We start from the raw sequence: 20,508 nt of genomic DNA, 5'->3' as shown, positions 1-20,508 counted from the left end.
CTTTTTTCTTACTTGCCACCACAATTCATAATCATTTAACACACACAGTAGTCTACTTGCTAAAAATATAAATCTGTTCTTTCTTAAGACTAGACTTAACCCAATATCTCAGAAGTTCTGTGTAGAATAGAATCATAAAGTCACAGAATCATAGAGTAATAGAACAATTTAGCTTGTAAAACACCTTTCAGATGAAGTCCAACACTTAACCTAACACTGTCAACTTCACCACTAACCCATGTCCCAAAGCAACACATGTATACTTCTCTTAAATGCTTCCAGGGATGGTGTTTCAATCATTTCCCTGGGAAGCCTGTTCCAATGCTTGACAAAATTTTTGGTGAAATAATTTTCCCTAATATCCAATATAAAACTACCCTGGCACAACCTGAGACCATTTCCTCTTTTCTTATCACTTGTTGCTCGGGAGATGAGACCAACACCCTCCTCACTACAACCTCCTTTTAGGCAGTTGCAGAGTGATAAGGTTGTATATTTTTTTTTTCCAACAGTACAGTTTTCAAGCTTCATCCAAGAGATCGGGGCAATATAATCTCTAATCTAATTCTAATCTAGAATCTTCTAAAATAGTAACATTAAATTCTAGTATCCTCTAAATAATTATGCACTATTTAGTTGAATAAATCCATAGTTAGATGCAGAATATTATTGAGATTAATCTTCAGAGGCTACTTCATTGACTTTTGTATTTTTTTAAATATAAACTATAAAATAAAACATATGTTTTAAAAAGCATAGGATATTCCGTAAACAAGTATGTTCCTTACCCTTACAACTTGGCCTTTCATTGCCAATGCTCCAGGTTCCATTAGTCCTGCACTGTATGAGTCTTTGACCCAATAAATAATATCCTGGACTGCAGCTGAGCATGACCTGAGCTCCATATTCATTCAGTGACCCAGAAATCAATCTCCAGACAACGTGTTCTGAGAGCAGGGTCTCTATGCTGGGGCAAGTTACAGCTGTGAAGATAGGACACAAATATTAACATTATACCCTTACGTTTCACACAGAATATATGTCTTGCCTTATTGGCAGTTTTGCAACATAAAATTTAACATTTTTGAAATACAATTTCCAGGAAAAATAAAGAACATCATACAGTGAGTATTACAAGTTGAGGAGGAGTTTGCAGTAGGTTTTCATTTACTGAAATGCAATGAAACAATAACATACCGTTATGCTCTCTAGTGCTTATTTAAAAATTCCAGATACAAATCCATCACAGACTAGAGTGGATGTCAAAGGGAAAGCAAATAAAGCTATGTAATTTTTGAAAATACTAAACCGATGTTTTATTTCAATGTCCATGATATTTACTTCAGAAAAGCTCTAACAAGTTTTTAAAACAGATTACCATGAGAGAAGCTAAAGTTCATTCCAATGCTAATTACAATAAAATGGTATGCAGTAGGTATTCAGGAGAATTGTTGTGTTCCAGTATAGAACACTTGAGATGAAAAATAATAAGCATTTCAAGAGATTTTTAGAGTTATTACTGTTTCAGATTTTGTAAGAATACAGTTACTATCAATAGAAAAGAATAGTAGCTTAAATTTTTCATAAGGTTTAATAGGTCTACCAACCATATATGTAATTTTTAAATAGTTTTCAGTTTCAAGTTGATGATCTGGAGTTCAAGACAAAGTGCATAGAATATTTACATTTATAATATTGATGTGAATTCTATCTTGATGTGCCTATGTCTCTGTAAAGATTAGAGAAGTTTTACGAAACTGTTTGTGACTGTTCTATTTAAAAATACCTGTATTTGGTGGTCCCACATCATGTTGTTCAGCATTGCCCTGATTTTGTAAAACACTGAATGAATTAGTCACTGTTTATATCCCAAAGAATACTTTGGAAAAACTACTACCCCAGCAACACATCAGAAAAGCTGTACTCCAAGAAAAAAACAAAAACAACACCAAAAAACATGTAACAGAAATTCAGTCCCTTCTCTTTTTTCCTTATATATTGCTTTAAAACAAAAGAGTGATAAATTTTCTAAATATTTGGTATACTTCGGAATCATTACCTCTGATCTTTCATGTCATGTACTTAATCACCACAGTATTTAGTACAACACAAAAGTATTAGGAGGAAATATGTAAAATCTTCAAACTATACTGAAGAAACAAAAAGAAGAGTCAATTTATGCCATAATGATTTACACTATTCTACCAAGGAAAGGACTAATAAAGTTGACAAAAAATAATTACATATTCTGTAGATTTTACACTGTGTGAGAAGTATGAAGTAATTTTATCACAAGTGATGAAAGAAACAGATGAAGTTTTCACTGAAATACAGGGAAAGTGATAAGAGAAATATTTGTGTAAAAATTTAGATTTCTATCACTTTCAAAAGTACTTTTAATAATGGTAGAATTACATATCTACATTTTCCAATAGTTAACTTACACATGAGAACTTCTAGCACCTGGGAAACAGAGCTGGCATCACAGCACATTTGTGAAGATTTGTAAGAAATTGTGAAGGGGAAACGATCTGAAGAACTTCCAAATGACGGATTATAAGGGTACACTGAGTAGAAATTGTAGACTATTTTCTCAGATTTTTTTCAGCATATTTTAGGAAGGATTGCCAGCATATAATTACATTGAAACTTAATAGTTCTCTCTCTTGGCCTTCGTAACAATATTCTGAGACTAGTTATGTGCCTAGTTTCCTAGGATAGAGATCGTCCCACTTACTAATTTAATTTAATTTGATACTGATACTAAGTTGTGTCTCAAAGATTATAAATAATTAACCATGTTTCCAATTTTTTTCAAATGTGATATGTACCTTGGTCTGTCAGAAGACAAATAATATTCTAAAAAAGTACTAAATACTCCTCACATTTAACATTTTTATCACTTCTTCTTTCAAGCTGTAGTTTTATTGAGAAATATGATTCTTTCAAAGATGAAAGCAAGCTCCTTATTTTGACTAATATTAAAAATTTTACTCTTAACCATAGGGAATATCTTAAGACACTTAGAGATAAGAGGCTCAGCTATTTTGGAATATGTAAATAAGCCACATAGATGTTTCCTCTCCACACTGAGGTTAATATATAATTTATTCTTTCCTTAGCTATAAATACACTTAGGATCTCATTGAAAGCACACTTGTCAAACAACTATCAGATTCTGATTCATGACTGTACCATTTCTAACTGAGATATTACTCAGTACTAGTATACTTTTAGATATAGTTGGTATAATCAACTAAAACTGTTGCCTGAAAACTTTTGATTTTACTGAGACTGACTTTGATATATCAATTTCCTTATCCTTCAAGAAAAAAACAAACAACAAACCTATTAACAGATTCCTATTAACAGATGCCATATTTTGTGCACATGGTTTAGGAACATATCATTTGCCTCTCACAGTCTCTCTCTCGAAAATTATGGGCTGGGCACAATTTAAATTGACATTTACATAGATGGAAGATTATAAGGGTTGATCTCAGCTTCTTGCAGATGTGAAGATGTTCTCTTTTCTCCAGATATTTTTCATACAGAAATATATCTAAACCAAAAGTGCTGAAACTAATTAACTGTTTTACTACAGTTCACTGAAGAAGTACTAACTCTTAATAAGTACTCCATATTACTACCAAAACATGAAAAAAATACTACAAAAATTACGTACTTAATAAAGTACTTAAAAAAAAAATAAAGACTTAATAAAGAAATTGTTAGGAGAATTATTGGGTACAGAGTTCTGAATGTTCTACTTAATAGAATCATAGAATGGAATCACAGAATCATTAGGGTTGGAAAAGACCTTTAAGATCATCAAGCCCAACCCTTACCATAACACTGCTAATTTCACCATCTCCCTTAGCATCATTTTACATGTCTCTTAAATATCTACAAGACGATGACTCAACCAATTCCAAGGGAAGCCTGTTCCAGTGCTTTACAACCCTTTTAGTGAATAAATTTTTCCCAAAATATAGTCTAAACCTCCCCTCATGCAACTTGAGGCCATTGTCTCTCATCCTATTGCTTGTTACTTGGGAGAAGAGACCAACATCTGCCACACTACAACCTCCTTTCAGATAGTTGTAGAGAGCAATAAGGTTTCCCCACTTCTGCAGATTAAACAGTTCCCTCTACCGCTTCTCATAAGTCTTATTCTCTAGCCCCTTCACCAGCTTCATTACCCTTCTTTGAATACACTCCAGCACCTCAACAACATTCTTGTAGTGAGGCCCAAAACTGAACACAGTATTCAAGATGTGACCTCACCACTGTTGAGTACAGGAGAACAATCAACTCCCAAGTCCTGCTGGTCACACTTTTTCTGATGTAAGCCAGGATTTTATTGGCCTTCTTCGCCACCTGGGCACACTGCTGGCTGATATTCAGTTGACTATCAACCAACACCCCCAAATCCTCTTCCGCTGGGTAGCTGTCCAGCAGCTCTTCCCCAAGCCTATTGCATGGGGTTGTAGTGACCCAAGTGCAAGACATCACCTTGTAGAATTCCATACAATTGGCCTCAGATCATCGATCCAGCCTGTCCAGATCCCTCTGTAGAGCGTTTCTATTGTCAACAGACAAACACTCCTGCCCAACTTGATCTCAGCAGCAAACTTACTGAGGGTGAGCTTGATCCCCTCATCCAGATTATTGACAATGATGTTAAACAGAACTGGCCCCAATGCTGAGCCCTGAACTATAAGAAAATGCCAGGAACCGCACAGTATTTATGAGGAGCTGATGGTGAATCTTTGTCTGTTTATATAAACACATTCGTTTTGCACGTATAATACAACTGATGCATTTTTTTCCAGAAATACTTATGATTCATAGTTCTACAACTAGACATTGTACAAGCATAATGAAAATTATAAAAAATGCTTCTAATCATTTTCCAATTAATTAAAGACTAAAACAACACTGTCTGAACTATCACTGTTGAGGTTCTGCACAACACAGCTTCCAAAAATATCTACAGTTTAATTGGTAATGTGTAGATTATGCAAAGTAATATTACCTGTTCCTTAAAATTTTTTATAGTAAAGAAATTAGCATAAAGCTCTGAAAGACTATATTTAAATCTTTGAATGAGTATATTTAAGGAGTAATGTAAAACAGCAATAAAGATATGCAGGTACAGGACCATTCCAGGCATTTAAAATGGTAAAAAAATAATTAATCACAAACTCAGTTTCCTAGGTTATGCATACACTTACTATCATGAAAAGGAAAGCAAATAAGAACGGAGGCTAACATGTTGTTCTGTTTCAGCAGTATGTTTTTTAAGAAATATCTGCTGGTCCAGATCTCAGCACCAACACACATGGTATATAACTTTTCTGTGTACATCTTATATGTGTTTATACAGAAATATGATATAACACTGCATACATTCATACTCTTGGTTTACAAATTAAGTATTTAGCTTTAGAGAATAGGTGGGGTACCTTGGCATAATGAAAAAAAAATCTAACATCATGAACTTGCAATAAGTGAACACATTCAGGCTTCTGATCTAGTGAGGAGCATCATGGAAGTAAATCATAACATCTGCTGTCATTTTTTTTTTTTCCGCACTTTGGCACAATGTTTCATGCTAGTCCAGAGAACATTTCTTTTTATGTTGCTTTGTCATGGCAAAAGTGATGTTTCACTTGTGAAAGAATTATGGGCTAATGATTACCCAAGTTCTTCTGAAAGCATCGTGCATACTTAAATTCTCCTTAGTGCAAACACTGGGACTGTATCACATCTCCAACTAGCAGAATTTTCTAGTTCTGGAATTCATTGTTTGTGAAAGCAAACTCATTACTGAGATTTCTTTTTGTGGAACATGAATTTTTGAACAAGGAAATACAAACTCTCTAAAGTCATTGAAGTACACATTCTGAAGACAGAAAGTTCTCTTTTGCTTCAGAATGAGCTTAGTTTGACCTTCTTCATTGATTCAGAACTCACTTTTTTCCTCTTGTTGCATCATGCATTTTCTACTACTGACACAGTGAGGCACAACTCTTTTTTTCTAGTTCTTTCAGTGTTTAAGAATGGTCTGAAACAACTGTTCTTCTGTATTATTCACAGAAAAGGTAAACACTAAATTTGTGAACAGACTTCAATAGCATCAACTAAGAAGTTCAATCGCTGTGGAGGGATAAGCCAAGATTTAGATCAGTATTTACATTTCATGAAGAAAATCACTCTCAAGTATCCACAAAATCAAAAACCCTAAGAAAATACATGGCATGTAGTAACGAAAGAATCATTCAAGCACCAGTGTTTATCTACAGTTTGAGATCAAAGTTGTTTGATTTATCCAGATTTCTTGGATATATTGTTAAGGACCATGCTTTATATCACCGATAAACTGTTCCTCATAATTTTTTTCTTAAGCCAGTGTTTCCCAGCCATGTTTTGAGGTGAAGAGATTGAAACTAGTTTGGAAGATGCACAAGGACATCAGTTCTCAAACCTGATAAAATGCTTTCTACGCAGGCGTGAGAGCAGGGATCAGCCACTGGTCAGTGAGATGCAGGAGGTGTTTCAGGGGGCTCACTGCTTCTCAGGCCAACTACACATGCCCTTCTGAGATAATTGAGTGATGGCTTATGCAACACAGAGCTCCTGAAGGAACACTTAGTGGGCCTAAATAGGCTTCATAAGTTGATACCAAAGCATAAAAGATGAAACCATTTTCCATCAATGAGCGCTCCCATTTTTTTAAGAATATTAGTGTTATATTTCATTGTGGGATCCTTTGGAAGGTGAACTATATCTTTTCTACCAATTTTCTGTTTTTCCTTTAATTTGCCTCTCTTCTCTACTCTCTGATCCCTCTCCCCCCATGCCTCCACCCCTCTCTCTCACATTTTAAATTCCTGAGAGGCATATTATTACTTAACCAAATTTATATGTACATACACACACATCTGTGTCTTCATGACAGATAAAGAGTTGGTTTATGCTAACAGACAACCGAATATTTGCGAACTGCCTTAGTATTAATAAATTAGTTTAAATTAGCTTTACAGTGCTGTCATCACACTAATTCACATCCTGGTATTTGATTTTAATGAACCACCAGCCCTCTCTCACTTTTGGGATGTGGGGGATCAGGACGTAACACATACCTACAACTTTTGGATAGGATGTGTTTTGGAACCGTCTGATCAACTGTAACATGGTAATTTACAGGTTTTTGGAGAACGTTTTCACAGTGTCCTATATTCACATGCAAAGGTACTACTATATGGTCATTCTCTTAAGAGAGTATTGGTATGATTTAAAGTATTACTTGATAATGGCTTTCAAATAGCAATACAGATCATAGAATCATAGAATTACAGAATCATAGAACAGTTTGGGTTGGAAAGGACCACAAAGCCCATCCAGTTCCAACCCCCCTGCCCTGGGCAGGGACAGCTCCCACTGGATCAGGCTGCCCAAGGCCAATCCAACCTGGCCTTGAACACCTCCAGGGATGGGGCAGCCACAGCTTCCCTGGGCAACCTGGGCCAGGGCTTCCCCACTCTTACACCTAGTCTAAATCTGCCCCTCTCCAGTTTATAGCTGTTGCCCCTAGTCTTATCACTACAAGCCTTTGCAAACAGTCCCTTCCCATCTTTCTCGTAGGCCCCCTTCAGGTACATCTCTCTCTAGTTCCCTTCGTCGTGTGCTAGGTGTCTCTATGAGGAATGGCAGAGGCAAGTTACTTATTTGTCATTCATTTAAGCTTTCTTAATAGATATCTGTCGACTGGTATTTCATGTAATTAAATTCAATAGCTTAAAGTCCATGATCCACCTGTGTCTTGCTGTATGAACAGCATGAATCATATTACTTATGATTCAAACACAATGTAAACACTTTTAATGAAAAGAAAGGAGTTTCAAGCATCTGCTGCAGGCATTATGTTGTCACAGATCCTTTGCAAAACAAACTGTAACAGTTTTAACCTTCATTTTAATAGACCTTGTGATAAAATGAACTAATTTATTAACCATTTACCTTTCTGAGCTGTGTTTGTATCTCTGGAGACTAAATACATTTGTTCTTACAGCAGCACTACCAAAACCCAGATTATTCTGAAGATTGTTTAAGGTTTTCCACACTTTGCAAGTAAGCAATTCTGGATAAAGCAGGCCTGTCTCTGAATAGCAATTCGGTTTGAAAATATTGACTTTAATATTATCATGTAGATCACTAGCATTTTAACGTAGCATTTCGTGTTTTGGAAGTAATAGTATTCATTTTTCAAACCGAAAAAAATTGAAAAGGAAGAGAAAAATGTGCTATATGTATTTTGCTAGGTTATTATAAACATTAAACAATTTTTTTCACATTAAAAGTTGTGCTAAATGTTAATAATTAACAACGTAGCCATTGTCCCCAGGTAATTTAATGGTCTTCTTCCTTGAAAAAAAAATCTGTCTATATTTCTGCTGATTAATTATGCGACTTATGTTCTTTGTACCTTGTCAATGTTTTCTGAGAGAATGAAGTGCTGTTCAATACACTAGAGCACTGCCCTCCCTTCACATATGGATTTGAATTCAGAACAAGTCTGTGATCCCACCTGGTTTTGAATAATTCATCTTGTGTATTTTGAGGAACTTCTGTGTTCAGTTATAGGCACTATCATTCAAGAAAGTTGTAGATCAATTGGAGATTGTCCAAAAGACAATAATGAGAATCACTCGTCCAAAAAGTAGGAAGAGAGAAGAGAAGAGAAGAGAAGAGAAGAGAAGAGAAGAGAAGAGAAGAGAAGAGAAGAGAAGAGAAGAGAAGAGAAGAGAAGAGAAGAGAAGAGAAGAGAAGAGAAGAGAAGAGAAGAGAAGAGAAGAGAAGAGAAGAGAAGAGAAGAGAAGAGAAGAGAAGAGAAGAGAAGAGAAGAGAAGAGAAGAGGACAGTTTCAATTGGAAGGACTCGCCTCGCCACAGGACACAGACGAGCCCATTAGCTAAGGTTGTGGTATCTCTGGGAAAGTGTATTTAGGAAAAGATAAAACTCTGCATAGGCAGAAGAAGAAGGAACAAAAAGAGTGAAAGGCAGCAGAGTGAACTCCAAGGTCACAGGAGGAGGAGGTGCTCTAGGCAGCAGAGCTGGTATTCTGCTACAGTTCATTGAAAGGACCATGACAGAATAACCTTCCACACTGCAGCCCACACTGGAGCAGGTGGATGTTTTCTGAAAGAACTGCAGTCAATAGAGGATCCATGCTAGAGCAAGTTTATCCTGAAGGACAACAGCCCATGGAGAAGACTAATACTAGAGCCAGGGAAATGTATGAGGAGTAAGGAGCAGCAGAGAGGAGATTTTTATCAAATGATCATAACCCCATTCCTCATCCCTCAGCACTGTTTGGATTGAGGAGAATAGTCAAGAGCAAAGAAGTGAAGATGACCCTAGGAACAGAGGGAGAAAAGTGTTAGTTTTCTCTCCTTTTCCGAAATGTATGTGACATTTTGATTAGCAGTATTTTAAATTAACTTTCCCCAAGTTGAGTCCTGTTGTACCAATCTTGACTCACAAGATTTTGACCCTATTGTTTTCCCCTGTTGGGCTGAAAAGGAAGAGTGTGTGAGCAGCTGGATGAGGATCTGGCCATCACACTGAAAAAACCCCAAGAGTTTTCACAAACATTAAAAAGAATGAAAGAAGACTAAAATAGCTTATTTTTGTCCACTGTGGATGCAAAATGAAATAATGACTTTACACTAAGGAAAAATAGATTCAGGTTATATATAACAGGAAAAAAAATTGAAGGGGGAGGATAAAGAAATTGCTAAAATAGGGTAGTCAGGAAGGTCTTCAAGATTAGATTACATAATCACCATCCAGGACTGTTTAGAAGATCTCTTGAAGTAACTTTCAGTAATATTTTCTAACAGTTTTTTACTATCAATTAATTCATAGAGTCATAGAATCATAGAATAACCAGGTTGGAAGAGACCCACAGGATCATCGAGTCCAACCATTCCTATCAAACACAATTCAAAGAAATGAAAACCATTTTACAATCACATATAACTTCGCCATTCTTATATTCACACCACTTTACTCTTTCTCTGAAAAGAAGTTGAATTTTAGTTGTTTAAAAACTAAAGTGCTTTTCAAATTTAGAATCTGGAAAACATGCACAGATACTGTTTGCTAGCTAACTCAAGATTATGAGTTAACACTCAAAAATTTTAAGTATAATATTATAGCACTTAATAATTTAAGATTATATCCTAATGTATATTTCAAATCGCATACTTGAAATCAGGCTCAGTTAATTATTGCTTGGATTGAGTACAAAGACAGGCAGTGGTAGCCCATTGCAAACGAGAGACCATGTCATGTAGTAGATGACTCGTGGTAGATAAGCCAGAGCTCCTGGCTGCTTCTGACAGAGGGCAAAAATGAAGACTAAAGGACTCTCATCCAGCTTAATTACCCACATTGCTAGTATTTTAAGATAGTTTTTACTCTTATTACTTTAGAAACTATATTATGATAGACTGTAATTGGAGGTTGTAATTTTTACTTTTAAAAAAGATAGGAAATACACATGAAAATGAATTAAATAACAATTTCAATTCAGATTTTTTTCAAGCAGATAAACAAGGGTTTTTTAATAATATAAATTATTTTACCAAATGCTAAATGATCATATGTTCCCGAATGGCCAGTTCAGGCCATATTTATACCAGTGAAAATTTTCCTGAGAAGATGCAAGGGAAATATACTTGAGAAATACATGCCCACTTACATTTGCAAACAGGTGGTCTCCCTTTGTTGCTCCATAATCCATCTTCTTGACACACTGCTGTTGCTTGTTGACTAGATTCTAGCTTGAAGCCCTCATTACATTCATATATCAATCTACTGCCCAAAGTGAATTCATTACCTATAACTGAACCATTCCCAGGGGAGTCAGGAATACCACAAGATACAGCTGAAAAGAAAGAAAAGAAAAAGATGAAGAATTGGCATTTTCTCATTTTTTTTTTGTTTAAAATATTGCCCCACCACTAAAATAAGAAACAAATTAGTAATTTTGACATATCTCATTCATAACAACTGGAATTGATTTTCCATCTTATTTACAAAACCCGACAAATATAGAAGTATTTAAAACACTGATAAACACTTTGCGTGTAATAAAGACAAATGTTTTATAAATCCTTATTTTGCGTAATCTAATCACTATAGAGGCAAAAATTTCAAAACAAACTAAGGATAATGGCTTATTTGCTGGGAAAAAATCAGGAAAGTGTCCACAGTGACTTGGTCCAAGAAATGAATGGGAAAATTCTTAAATCATTTCTAATAGTGTTTCCATTCTCCCGGGGTTTATTTCTTTCCTGCACTATTATAAACAAAACTTTATATTTGTTTGTTCTATGGATATAAACCAATGTTTTTTAAGAATTAAATTTAACATGTTTTGTCTGATAAGAAAAACATCTACCTCTAGACGGGGAAGAGTTCTATTGAAATTAAGAGCATTATTCAGATATTTAAACACTTATTTACATAGCTGACTAATTAATTTCAGAATGCTATATATTATGTGAATTCTAGGTTTACTAGTTTTCCACATCATGAAGGAAATTACTAACTTAATTATTTTCACTTTTTTTTGCTCCCTCAGAAAGCCTCTCCAGGAGAGCAGTCATTATTTTAGACTCACAAAGTTTAGTTCGCTGTCAACTTAGTGAAGTTGAGTAGCATTTAGGGTTTTTTTATTGTTTATATTTTTTTTTTTCCCAGATCTCAGTACAGTTTGTTTAGTAATATCGCCTAATATATAATTTTACGGCAGGGTATAATTATGAAAATAGATATTTCAGTCACTTTTTAGGAAAGTTCCCAAAAACAGGATTGCCTTCTGCCATCTGACTCCTCAGACCCCTTGATTTTGATAATGAAAAGAAGAAAGGTAACTCTTCAGTATCCTTTCTTTAAATTTCCTTTAATGCTATGCTTTATTTTAAAATAGTTATGCATACACATTAACTCTAAGTACTTGAGTAAATCAGTAATACTAGTAAGAATTTATGTTTGCCCTGTGGCACTTCTGAAGGGAAAGTCATAGCATTATTTTCTCTGAAAGGATATTATTTTCTGCAAAATGGTAAATTGGAGCAGAGAACCCATGACATTGGTACAATAAATCTATTTAAAGAGTTCTTATAAACCAATGTATGTGTCTACAGAATCACTAGTTGCTTTGAGTTTGGCATCCAGCTTATTGTTCTTCAGTAAATACAGTGTTTAAAAACAGCCTGGATGCTTTCTTACTAAATATTTACTAATAATGAGTGGAATTTTGCAAATTAAAATATCATTTCCTCATACACAGTCAATTTTAAGAGGCAATTAGAATATTTAAAAAATTAAAAAGTCCTTTGAGTATTTTTTCCTATCCCCTTGACACTATGAAGTTTTATTATTTTAATAAAGTAAATATATTTCAAAAGATGAACTGGGAGCCTTTGTCTGAAACCTGTTTAACAGAGATGAAAACCAGTATTTTTCAAAAAGTATAATTTTTATTGTCATTTACCCAGTTCAATACAAATGATTAATTTCACAACATATTGTCATGCTACCTTCGACACAACTCTCAAACTTGTTTTCAATATTCCCAAGTTGTCACATTTGATGCGTTTAAATTAAATACAACACACTACTTTGCATATGATTATAATGAGGAGAGGTAAGCATTATAAAATGATGAATGGTTTGCTCATTCCGGTTGTTTGCTTCCACCTGGAATCTGTCATACTGCTAACAAGAGTAGAACTGTAGCAATTTTCCAAAATAGGCTGCTTCCTCCATGACTCAAACTCTTACCAGTGTTGCTCTTATCCATTGAGTATTTCTCCCTCAGTGGGAAAGGACTGAGCTTCCTGCCACTCGAAGGAGTAATAGTGGGACAAAGAAGGGAGAGGGAGGTAGTAAGGTAGGGGTTCTGGAGACCCACAACTACTGGTCTTAATGGCGTTAGAGAAAGTGGAGAAGGAGAAGGACAAAAGCAAGCTCTGCTGCATCTGGAAGAAGGTCTTTGCTTTAGGAGTCATTCCCCACAAGGCAACCATGGCAGGAATGGTAGTTTCTCAGGGCTCAGCTACACCCAAGACAGGCAGCAGATCTGCACCTGGTTCAATGCTCTAACTAATTCCCTAATAACCAATGTGATCCTTTGCTTACAACTAGGACTACCCTCTGACCCTCTCTCCCATAAGCAGAATTTAATACTTGCAACATGCTTGTTTGCATGCCAAATTTACAGAAAGCCACAGTCACTCTGTTTTCCTGCATCACGTCAATGCATTCTCCATTTCCAGTCATGCTCACCGTACAACGTTCCAATGTCTCCAGAGCCTTGCACTATGTCTCTCCCCATTCTAACAAGCCTCTAACTTCTCTTCTGCCTTGTGGCAATGTCTTTGAATGATGGATACAGAATGCAATTGTGTTAAGATTTAAGTTCCTGACAACTTTTTTCAAGTCCCCTTTCTCTTATCAAACCAACAATTTCTCTGTCAGTTTTGCATGCATTTAGTAGTATAAAACCAAAAGTCAGAACTAACAGTGTATCCACGTCTCCATCTACATGTCTGTAGGTACAGGTGGACCTTGTTAGAGGTCCCTCTAAATACTTCAAACATGAACTAACATCAAAAAATTTAGTGGTTAAGGAAAATTGACTACATTGTTTGAAAACAAAAAAAAACCAGGTCTATTTAGTTCATGTTAGAATCAAATGCTTCAGTTAGCATTTGCTCTTCATCTCTAGCAATATCCTTTCTAGAAGCCACTGAAAATCTCAAGGCTATTGTATATGCAAGTTAGTTTAAAGAATAAAAGATACACGATGCGTGGTTCAGCATGGTTTAGTGTTTGATAGGAATGGTTGGACTCGATGATCCGGTGAGGCTCTTCCAACCTGGCTGTTCTGTGATGCTACAATTCTGTGATGCCCAGGTCACATCCAGGCTGGTCTCTCAGTTCTGTCCGGTCTGATGCAATGTCCAGTGTACTACAGTACCCCAGAATCTATGTTTACCCATCACACTTCACTACTTTAATTCCTAATGTTGAAACTCAGTCCTCTACTGCCTCTCTTCCTTCCTCAGCTGCTGCTGAATTTTGTACTGCTACATTGTGAGGTTATTCTCACTCCTGATTTAGCTGCTAATCATAGAAGCAGTTTTGGCATTCTAGCACTGTTCCTATTACAGTCTATTTGTTGTTTGCTTCTCCCCTAGAAAACAGGATTGGAAAAAAAATATTCCTGCTGCTACTAAATCCTTGAGGCTGCTAATGGCTTTTAGAACATTAGTGTCCAAACAAAGCATATTAGCACAGCCAGTTCCACTAACTAGCAAGTACTTTGATGTTTGAAGCAAAGTTATATGAAGTAAACTGAAATGGCATATCATCTTTGGCCAGTGGAAACAATGTCACTATTGTCCCACATCCAAGTATTTTGAAGCTCCCAGATTCTCAGATGACTGGAAAATGCTCAAGAATGGTGTCAGGAAGACTTCAGGCTTGAGGAATTGTAAACATGATTCTTAGGTCAATGATTAGATGAGACTGTCAAATTTCAGCAGCGAGATGTGCATTCAGAGCAAAAAAAATACACAAGTCAAACTTAATTATCTTTATTATGTTGCAGAAAAATATAATTCTTCCCAAGAATAGGTAACCAATAGAAGGGGAAAAGCCTTTCACTACCTGGAAACTAAGATGCAGTTTTAGTTGCTCTATAATTCTTCACATGTGGCTGGAATTTGTTTCTTGTTAGACCTAGTAAATTTAAAGTTTATGACAATTCTTTAAAATATCCATACATCTATATCTCTTTAAGATACTTACATATTATTCATATTTAAAGCATATAAATTCACTGTATACAGAAAATCATTTGAAGGCTACATTACAATCAGACATTGGTCTTACTTCCATACACTGTAAAATCCCTAAATTTGATGCACAAGCATTTATCATCACTCAGTGACCTGTTTCTGGCGTGGTCCATATAGGCATGAAAATGCTTATCCTGAACAAATATTTAGTCACCTGATCACTCTTTATAAAAGTTACGAACTGTACTCCTTTGAGTTCTTCAAATGTAGCCAAATTTCTGCAGCTTTTTTTTTCTTGCAAATAAAACACTGTGAACAGAAAAGTAAGCACCATGCTAAATCTCAGTTGGCCTTTTTAATTTTTTTTTTTTTTAAGGTGCAAAAGTAGAACTTCTTATGTTTGTTCTAGAATGATCTGAGTCATCCTTGATGGAACCTTATGCAAAATACTCATCTTGAAGCAGACATGCAGCACTGCTTTTAACATCTTGCAATGTAAGGAATAACTAAACCCAGGTTTTAATCAAAGAAGTCCCAACAAGTCTTAAATATGGATTTTACCACCATTTCTTCCTATGAAAAAAAAGCAGACTAGAATCAGGCATGAAAACCTGTTAGAATTCTGTGATATCGACAGAATTTTCAGTCTTTCTCCTTTTTCTCACATTCCTAGTATTATCTGACATACAACTTAGTCTCCACTGTTTACTGAATAATATATGAAAAAGTATTTTTAAATAAAATCAACTGTGTTTAAGTGCTTTGTACTATTTTATGTTTCTCCTCTGTAGTTTGTGTGTGGCTTTTCAAACAAGAAGATTGTAAATATTTGACAAAGACTAACTAGTCTTAGCAGATGTGTGGCATAAGCTAAAGTGATGCATAATCATAGAATCTTTTAGGCTGGAAAAGATCTTTCAGATCATCAAATCCAACCATTAACCTGACACTGCCAAATCCACCACTAAACCATGTCCCTAAGTGCCACATCTAAATATCTTTTAAATACGTCCATGGATGGTGACGTAACCACTTACCTGGGCAGCCTGTTCCATTGCTTGACAACCCTTCAGTGAAGAATTTTTTCCAAATATCCAATCTAAACTCCTCTGCTGCAACCTGAAGCCATTTCATCTTGTCCTATCACTTGCTACTTTGGAGAAGAGTATTTACTGAATAAACAAAGTACTAAAAACTTGGTTTTCATATTGTCTGAATTTGACTGCATTAATCTACTTCTTAATACTTTAGCTCTGCACACATCTGAAGTCAACATGTGTTTGGATAAACTTATGATATAAACATGTCTCTTGGCATACAGCAGTACTGGCAACGCTGTATCTTTTTTTTTTTTTTCTTTTGTAAAATATTCTTTGCAATCATAGAACAGAAACATTTTAAACAAGAAAACAATGTCTTACCTTGGCAGATTGGCACAGGAGAATCCCACTGGTACATGCCGTTTTGGTGACGCTTACATGTTGCGTTGTTGCGACCAATCATTCTGTACCCAGGTTTGCAGTAATAGCGAACTTTACTTCCAGCGGGACCACCAGTTTTATTTACAATTCCACCATTCCTCAATATAGGGCTTAAGCTGCAATAGGGAGCTAAATTAAAAAAAAAAAATTAAAAATATTAAAACCAGTGAAATTTCAAACTTCTTATGCAGAAGTATCATGAATTTCAAAATCACAGTTTATAATCACAAACAAGTTTATGCTATTGAACATAACAAAGCTGCAATCAGGAAACTTATGATTTGTTCATCAAGTTGACCCTTAGTAAACAGTCTACTTCAAATGTGATAAACTTATAAATTAAAAACATTTGAGCTACACAATATGGATTTTTTTTATGAACAGTTTTATTTTAAAAATCTTGCATTTAGATATCTAAGTGTGGAGCCTAACACAAATCTATTTGTTGCATGCAATCATTTAGCACTGGATAAAACCAATGTGAAAAAAATTACCTTAGCTCCGTATTAACATACTAGTGCCTTATATTTGCAGTAGTGCAGCATGTCAAGCTGACAGAGATTAATGTATTTTCAGAAGAGTCATGGTAGAACCATGGGTTATAGAAAATAAATCTGGCTGAACATTCAGCACTGAAATAAGCCTATGAACATTCTTCACTGGGAAGGCACGGTTGAGCTCCACCAATAACTAAACTTTAGTACCAAGGGCTCTGACTGTGGCTGCTGTTACACTACTCTCTGCATCATGTTGAAATGTGTTTTAGGCATACTATGATCCTCATATATTTTTCTAGACAATTACCTAGTAGTTGTTATTGTATTTCACAAGTGCATAAAGTTACGTAATTTAGTTTACATCTATAAATAGTTTTCATATTATTTGTTTCTTTCACACTTCTCTGATTTACTTCTTTCAGCTTTCAATACCTATCTATGTATTTTAATATATGTTTCATCACCCTAAGATGCACCTATAATAGCAATTTCCACCTAAAGATGGGTGTTTCTGTTCACTGCCTGCAGAGAGATCACAGAGTTGATTAGAGTCCTAACTGAGACACTTCATTTAAATGTGTAGATTTAGATGCAGTGTATCAAAGTCAATATTTCTAAGAAATGCCTCCTAACAAAAGCAGTAAAACTAGGTCGTGTATTAACAGTCCTATAAAATGTTGGCATCTATTTAAAGAATTGTAGTTCTTAATTAAGCAACATTATTTCTACTTGAAATAATTCTTTATTCTACTTGAAATAATTTGTTATTTCTACTTCTATTTTGTTTTTTTTACATTCTTAGGAGATTACTCAAAGAAACTAAAAAGGGAAAAAAAACAAAAGGGAAAGAAAACAAAAACAAAGATGAAATTATATAATTTAAGACTGTCCAGTACAACAATTTTTGTGGCCATGTTCTGTATCCATTATAAGCACAGCGACCTTCAGTTACACGTCTAACTAAGTGAATTAAATTATTAACTACTCTTTAAATTTCAAAAGGAATTTCTCATTTAAAGAAGCACAATAAACGTGGCTTAATTTTTCTTCTCAACTCATTAAAGAAAAAATGATGTTGTTATTGCAACGGGAGCTGCCTAAGACCAAAAGACCAGTGATTAAGAGCACTGAAGACATCTCCAGTAACCTTCTAAGTACTATTTAATTTTAAATATCTTAGGAAACCTTAAGAATAGCAAGTGAGTCCTAAATATAATATGCCATTAAGATGAAATGTAATCCTGTAGCCCAGTAATATGGCATTGCCTTTGCTAGTAACAGGTCACAGACTTTGTTCAGCGTTCGCAAGTCCTTCACACCAAGGTTTGTCATGTTTGTGTTGTGTTAATCTTTTTCTACCTTCATGCAGAATCGTTTTCACTTTGTTCAACTCTAATAGATTATTTTCTTGTGGTCAGGTGGGTATGCGTCAGTTAAAAAAAGTACAACTCAGGGTTTGGCCAAAATGTTTTTTCAGGCTTAAGGAAAAGAGCAAAGAAATAGTAACTACATGCAAAATGCAGTATACATAGTGGGATAAACTAGGTAGGAGGAGTGGGATTACGTAAGAAGCAAGAAGTGAATTCCTTGGAGTGCACTGATTTGTTCAACAAAATGCAGTATAGAAAGGATCTCAAATCTCAGAAAAAGGCTGTGCCCACAGATTACCAAGCTTTACAGTTCCATGACTCTTAACAGTGTCTCTGAAACCCATAATAATATGCATTTTCTTTCACTGAGCTGACCAAAAAGTGGAGGAAGACTGCTACACTGGTTGCAACAGATATCTGCATGGATGTAAAATATTAAGTACAGCTGATAAAACTTCTTTACTGTTATGCTGGATTTGGCTGGGATAGAGTTAATTTTCCTCATAGTAGCTAGTAGGTGGCTGGCTCTGATGCTAAGAACAGTATTGATAATACAGGGATAGCTTGGTTATTGCTGAGCGGTGCTTACACAGAGTCAAGGTCTTTTCTGATTCTCACACAACCCCGCCAGCAAGAAGCTGGGGTTGCACGGGGATGTAGGAGGGGGCACAGCTGGGACAATTGGCCACAACTGACCAAAGGGATATTCCATTCCATGTGGTTGCTGGCTGGCATCAAACCATAACAACCGTCATAGCATCTCGTGGTAGAATTTCTGTTTGCGTCCTCATGAACCTCATTAGGTACTTAGGAAATAATTGAAAACCATGTATCAACCAGAAAAAAACCCCAAGAGCATCATTAGAGTGAAAAGAACTCAGCCTTTAGGAAATGAGGGCATTTAAGTCAACTCACAAACTCCAGTTCATATATACATATGCATTCCAGTATTATATAGTCTGTAATCTTATGATCATGCTCTAGTTTAAGATAGGATGTCTACTTTGAAGGATACAAGGCAAAAACACTACTTATTCTTTCAATATAGATTTTTTTTTTTTTAAAAAAACCTGATTGATTATGAGATGAGTTTCCAGGCCTTATTAGCTTCAAAATACTCACTGTTTCAAGATACAATTTGCCTGTGGATTTTTTTTTTTATAATGACTCTTCGTGTGTTATCTGGATATTACATGAATATAGAACATAGATCATATCCACCTCTTATTCTTACAGAAATCTTTATTGATGACAATATTTTTAAGTTGCAGCAGTCTGAAGTTAGTATGCCAGAAAACAACAATACTGCAGGCAAGCAGTGCCTGAATTTCTCTTCCATGTAAAAGTCCTACCAAAATTCAAACTAGTTTTTCTACAAAGGCAGCAAAATATCTTGTTGAAGACTAGCACGCGTTGAGACAGTAAAGGAACGTTGATAAGACTCCATACATATCCTTTCTTAATCTACAGTTTAGTAACTTTGAATCTGTTCTTTAAACTGAACTCCCTTTAGAGTCCAGGATGAAGTATACACAATATCTTCTGAGATCAGGAACTGTTGTGTTGACTGAAGAATCACACATAAGGAAAGATATAAAAAAATGCCAGAAGATCTTAAGCGTAAGCAAATGCTTGAAAAATGTCAAAATGAAAACTACAGCCACTGTCAGCTTAGAGAAAATTCTGGGTTTATGCAGGAATCTCTACACACTGATCATAAAATACTGTAGCCTTGTATCAAGGAACACTGGGATAAAAGGCTGGGTTTTTTCCCCAGACAGTTTCTGAGAGGTGATCTGTCCTGGAATTACATGAATCTTAGCCATTATAGGTATAATGCTCTCATCTGGGATTGTAAGTGTTTTACCACAAAAAGTGATAAACTTCTATGAAGCCATTCCAGTGACATAAAGTAGGTTTACATTTACAGATTTAATTTATTTTTGTGAGGGACATAGCACCCACATTCTTCATCGATGCTTTTTGCAAGGCAACATGCTGGACATTTTATCTCACTTATAATCACAACATCCATTTGTCTCTTGCAGCTGAAGACCAACAGGGTAATAACTGTCTGGTTATATCACACATCACTAGTCAACAGATATGTGGAAATGTCCACAGATAGACACTGATTTTACATTTCCAGGATTATATTCTTCTTCTCACAAAACATATTCTCTTTAGAGTTGGAACATCTAAACATTTATGCTGAGATTTTTTAAAGCTGTTTGAGGAGTTCTAAGGGAGGCTCAATTAAATAATTCCCATTTCTAAT

The 20,508-nt window shown here is 35.3% G+C and overlaps 1 protein-coding gene across 1 annotated transcript in view; it reads right to left on the bottom strand.

Moving 5' to 3' along the window:
* CSMD1 (CUB and Sushi multiple domains 1) overlaps positions 1-20,508 on the bottom strand; it is a 1,116,699-nt gene that overhangs the window by 74,988 nt on the left and 1,021,203 nt on the right. The window contains exons 49-51 of the mRNA XM_069851527.1: positions 16,304-16,492; positions 10,772-10,957; positions 789-983 (exon numbers count right to left, since the gene is read on the bottom strand). Coding sequence (XP_069707628.1) covers positions 789-983; positions 10,772-10,957; positions 16,304-16,492 — 570 coding nt within the window. The remainder of the gene's footprint in view (positions 1-788; positions 984-10,771; positions 10,958-16,303; positions 16,493-20,508) is intronic.

Source organism: Phaenicophaeus curvirostris, chromosome 2, assembly GCF_032191515.1.
Source record: "Phaenicophaeus curvirostris isolate KB17595 chromosome 2, BPBGC_Pcur_1.0, whole genome shotgun sequence".
NCBI classification, from domain to species: Eukaryota; Metazoa; Chordata; class Aves; order Cuculiformes; family Cuculidae; genus Phaenicophaeus; species Phaenicophaeus curvirostris.
Note: the sequence above shows the minus strand (reverse complement) of the source record. Positions and strands in the feature narration are given on the sequence as shown.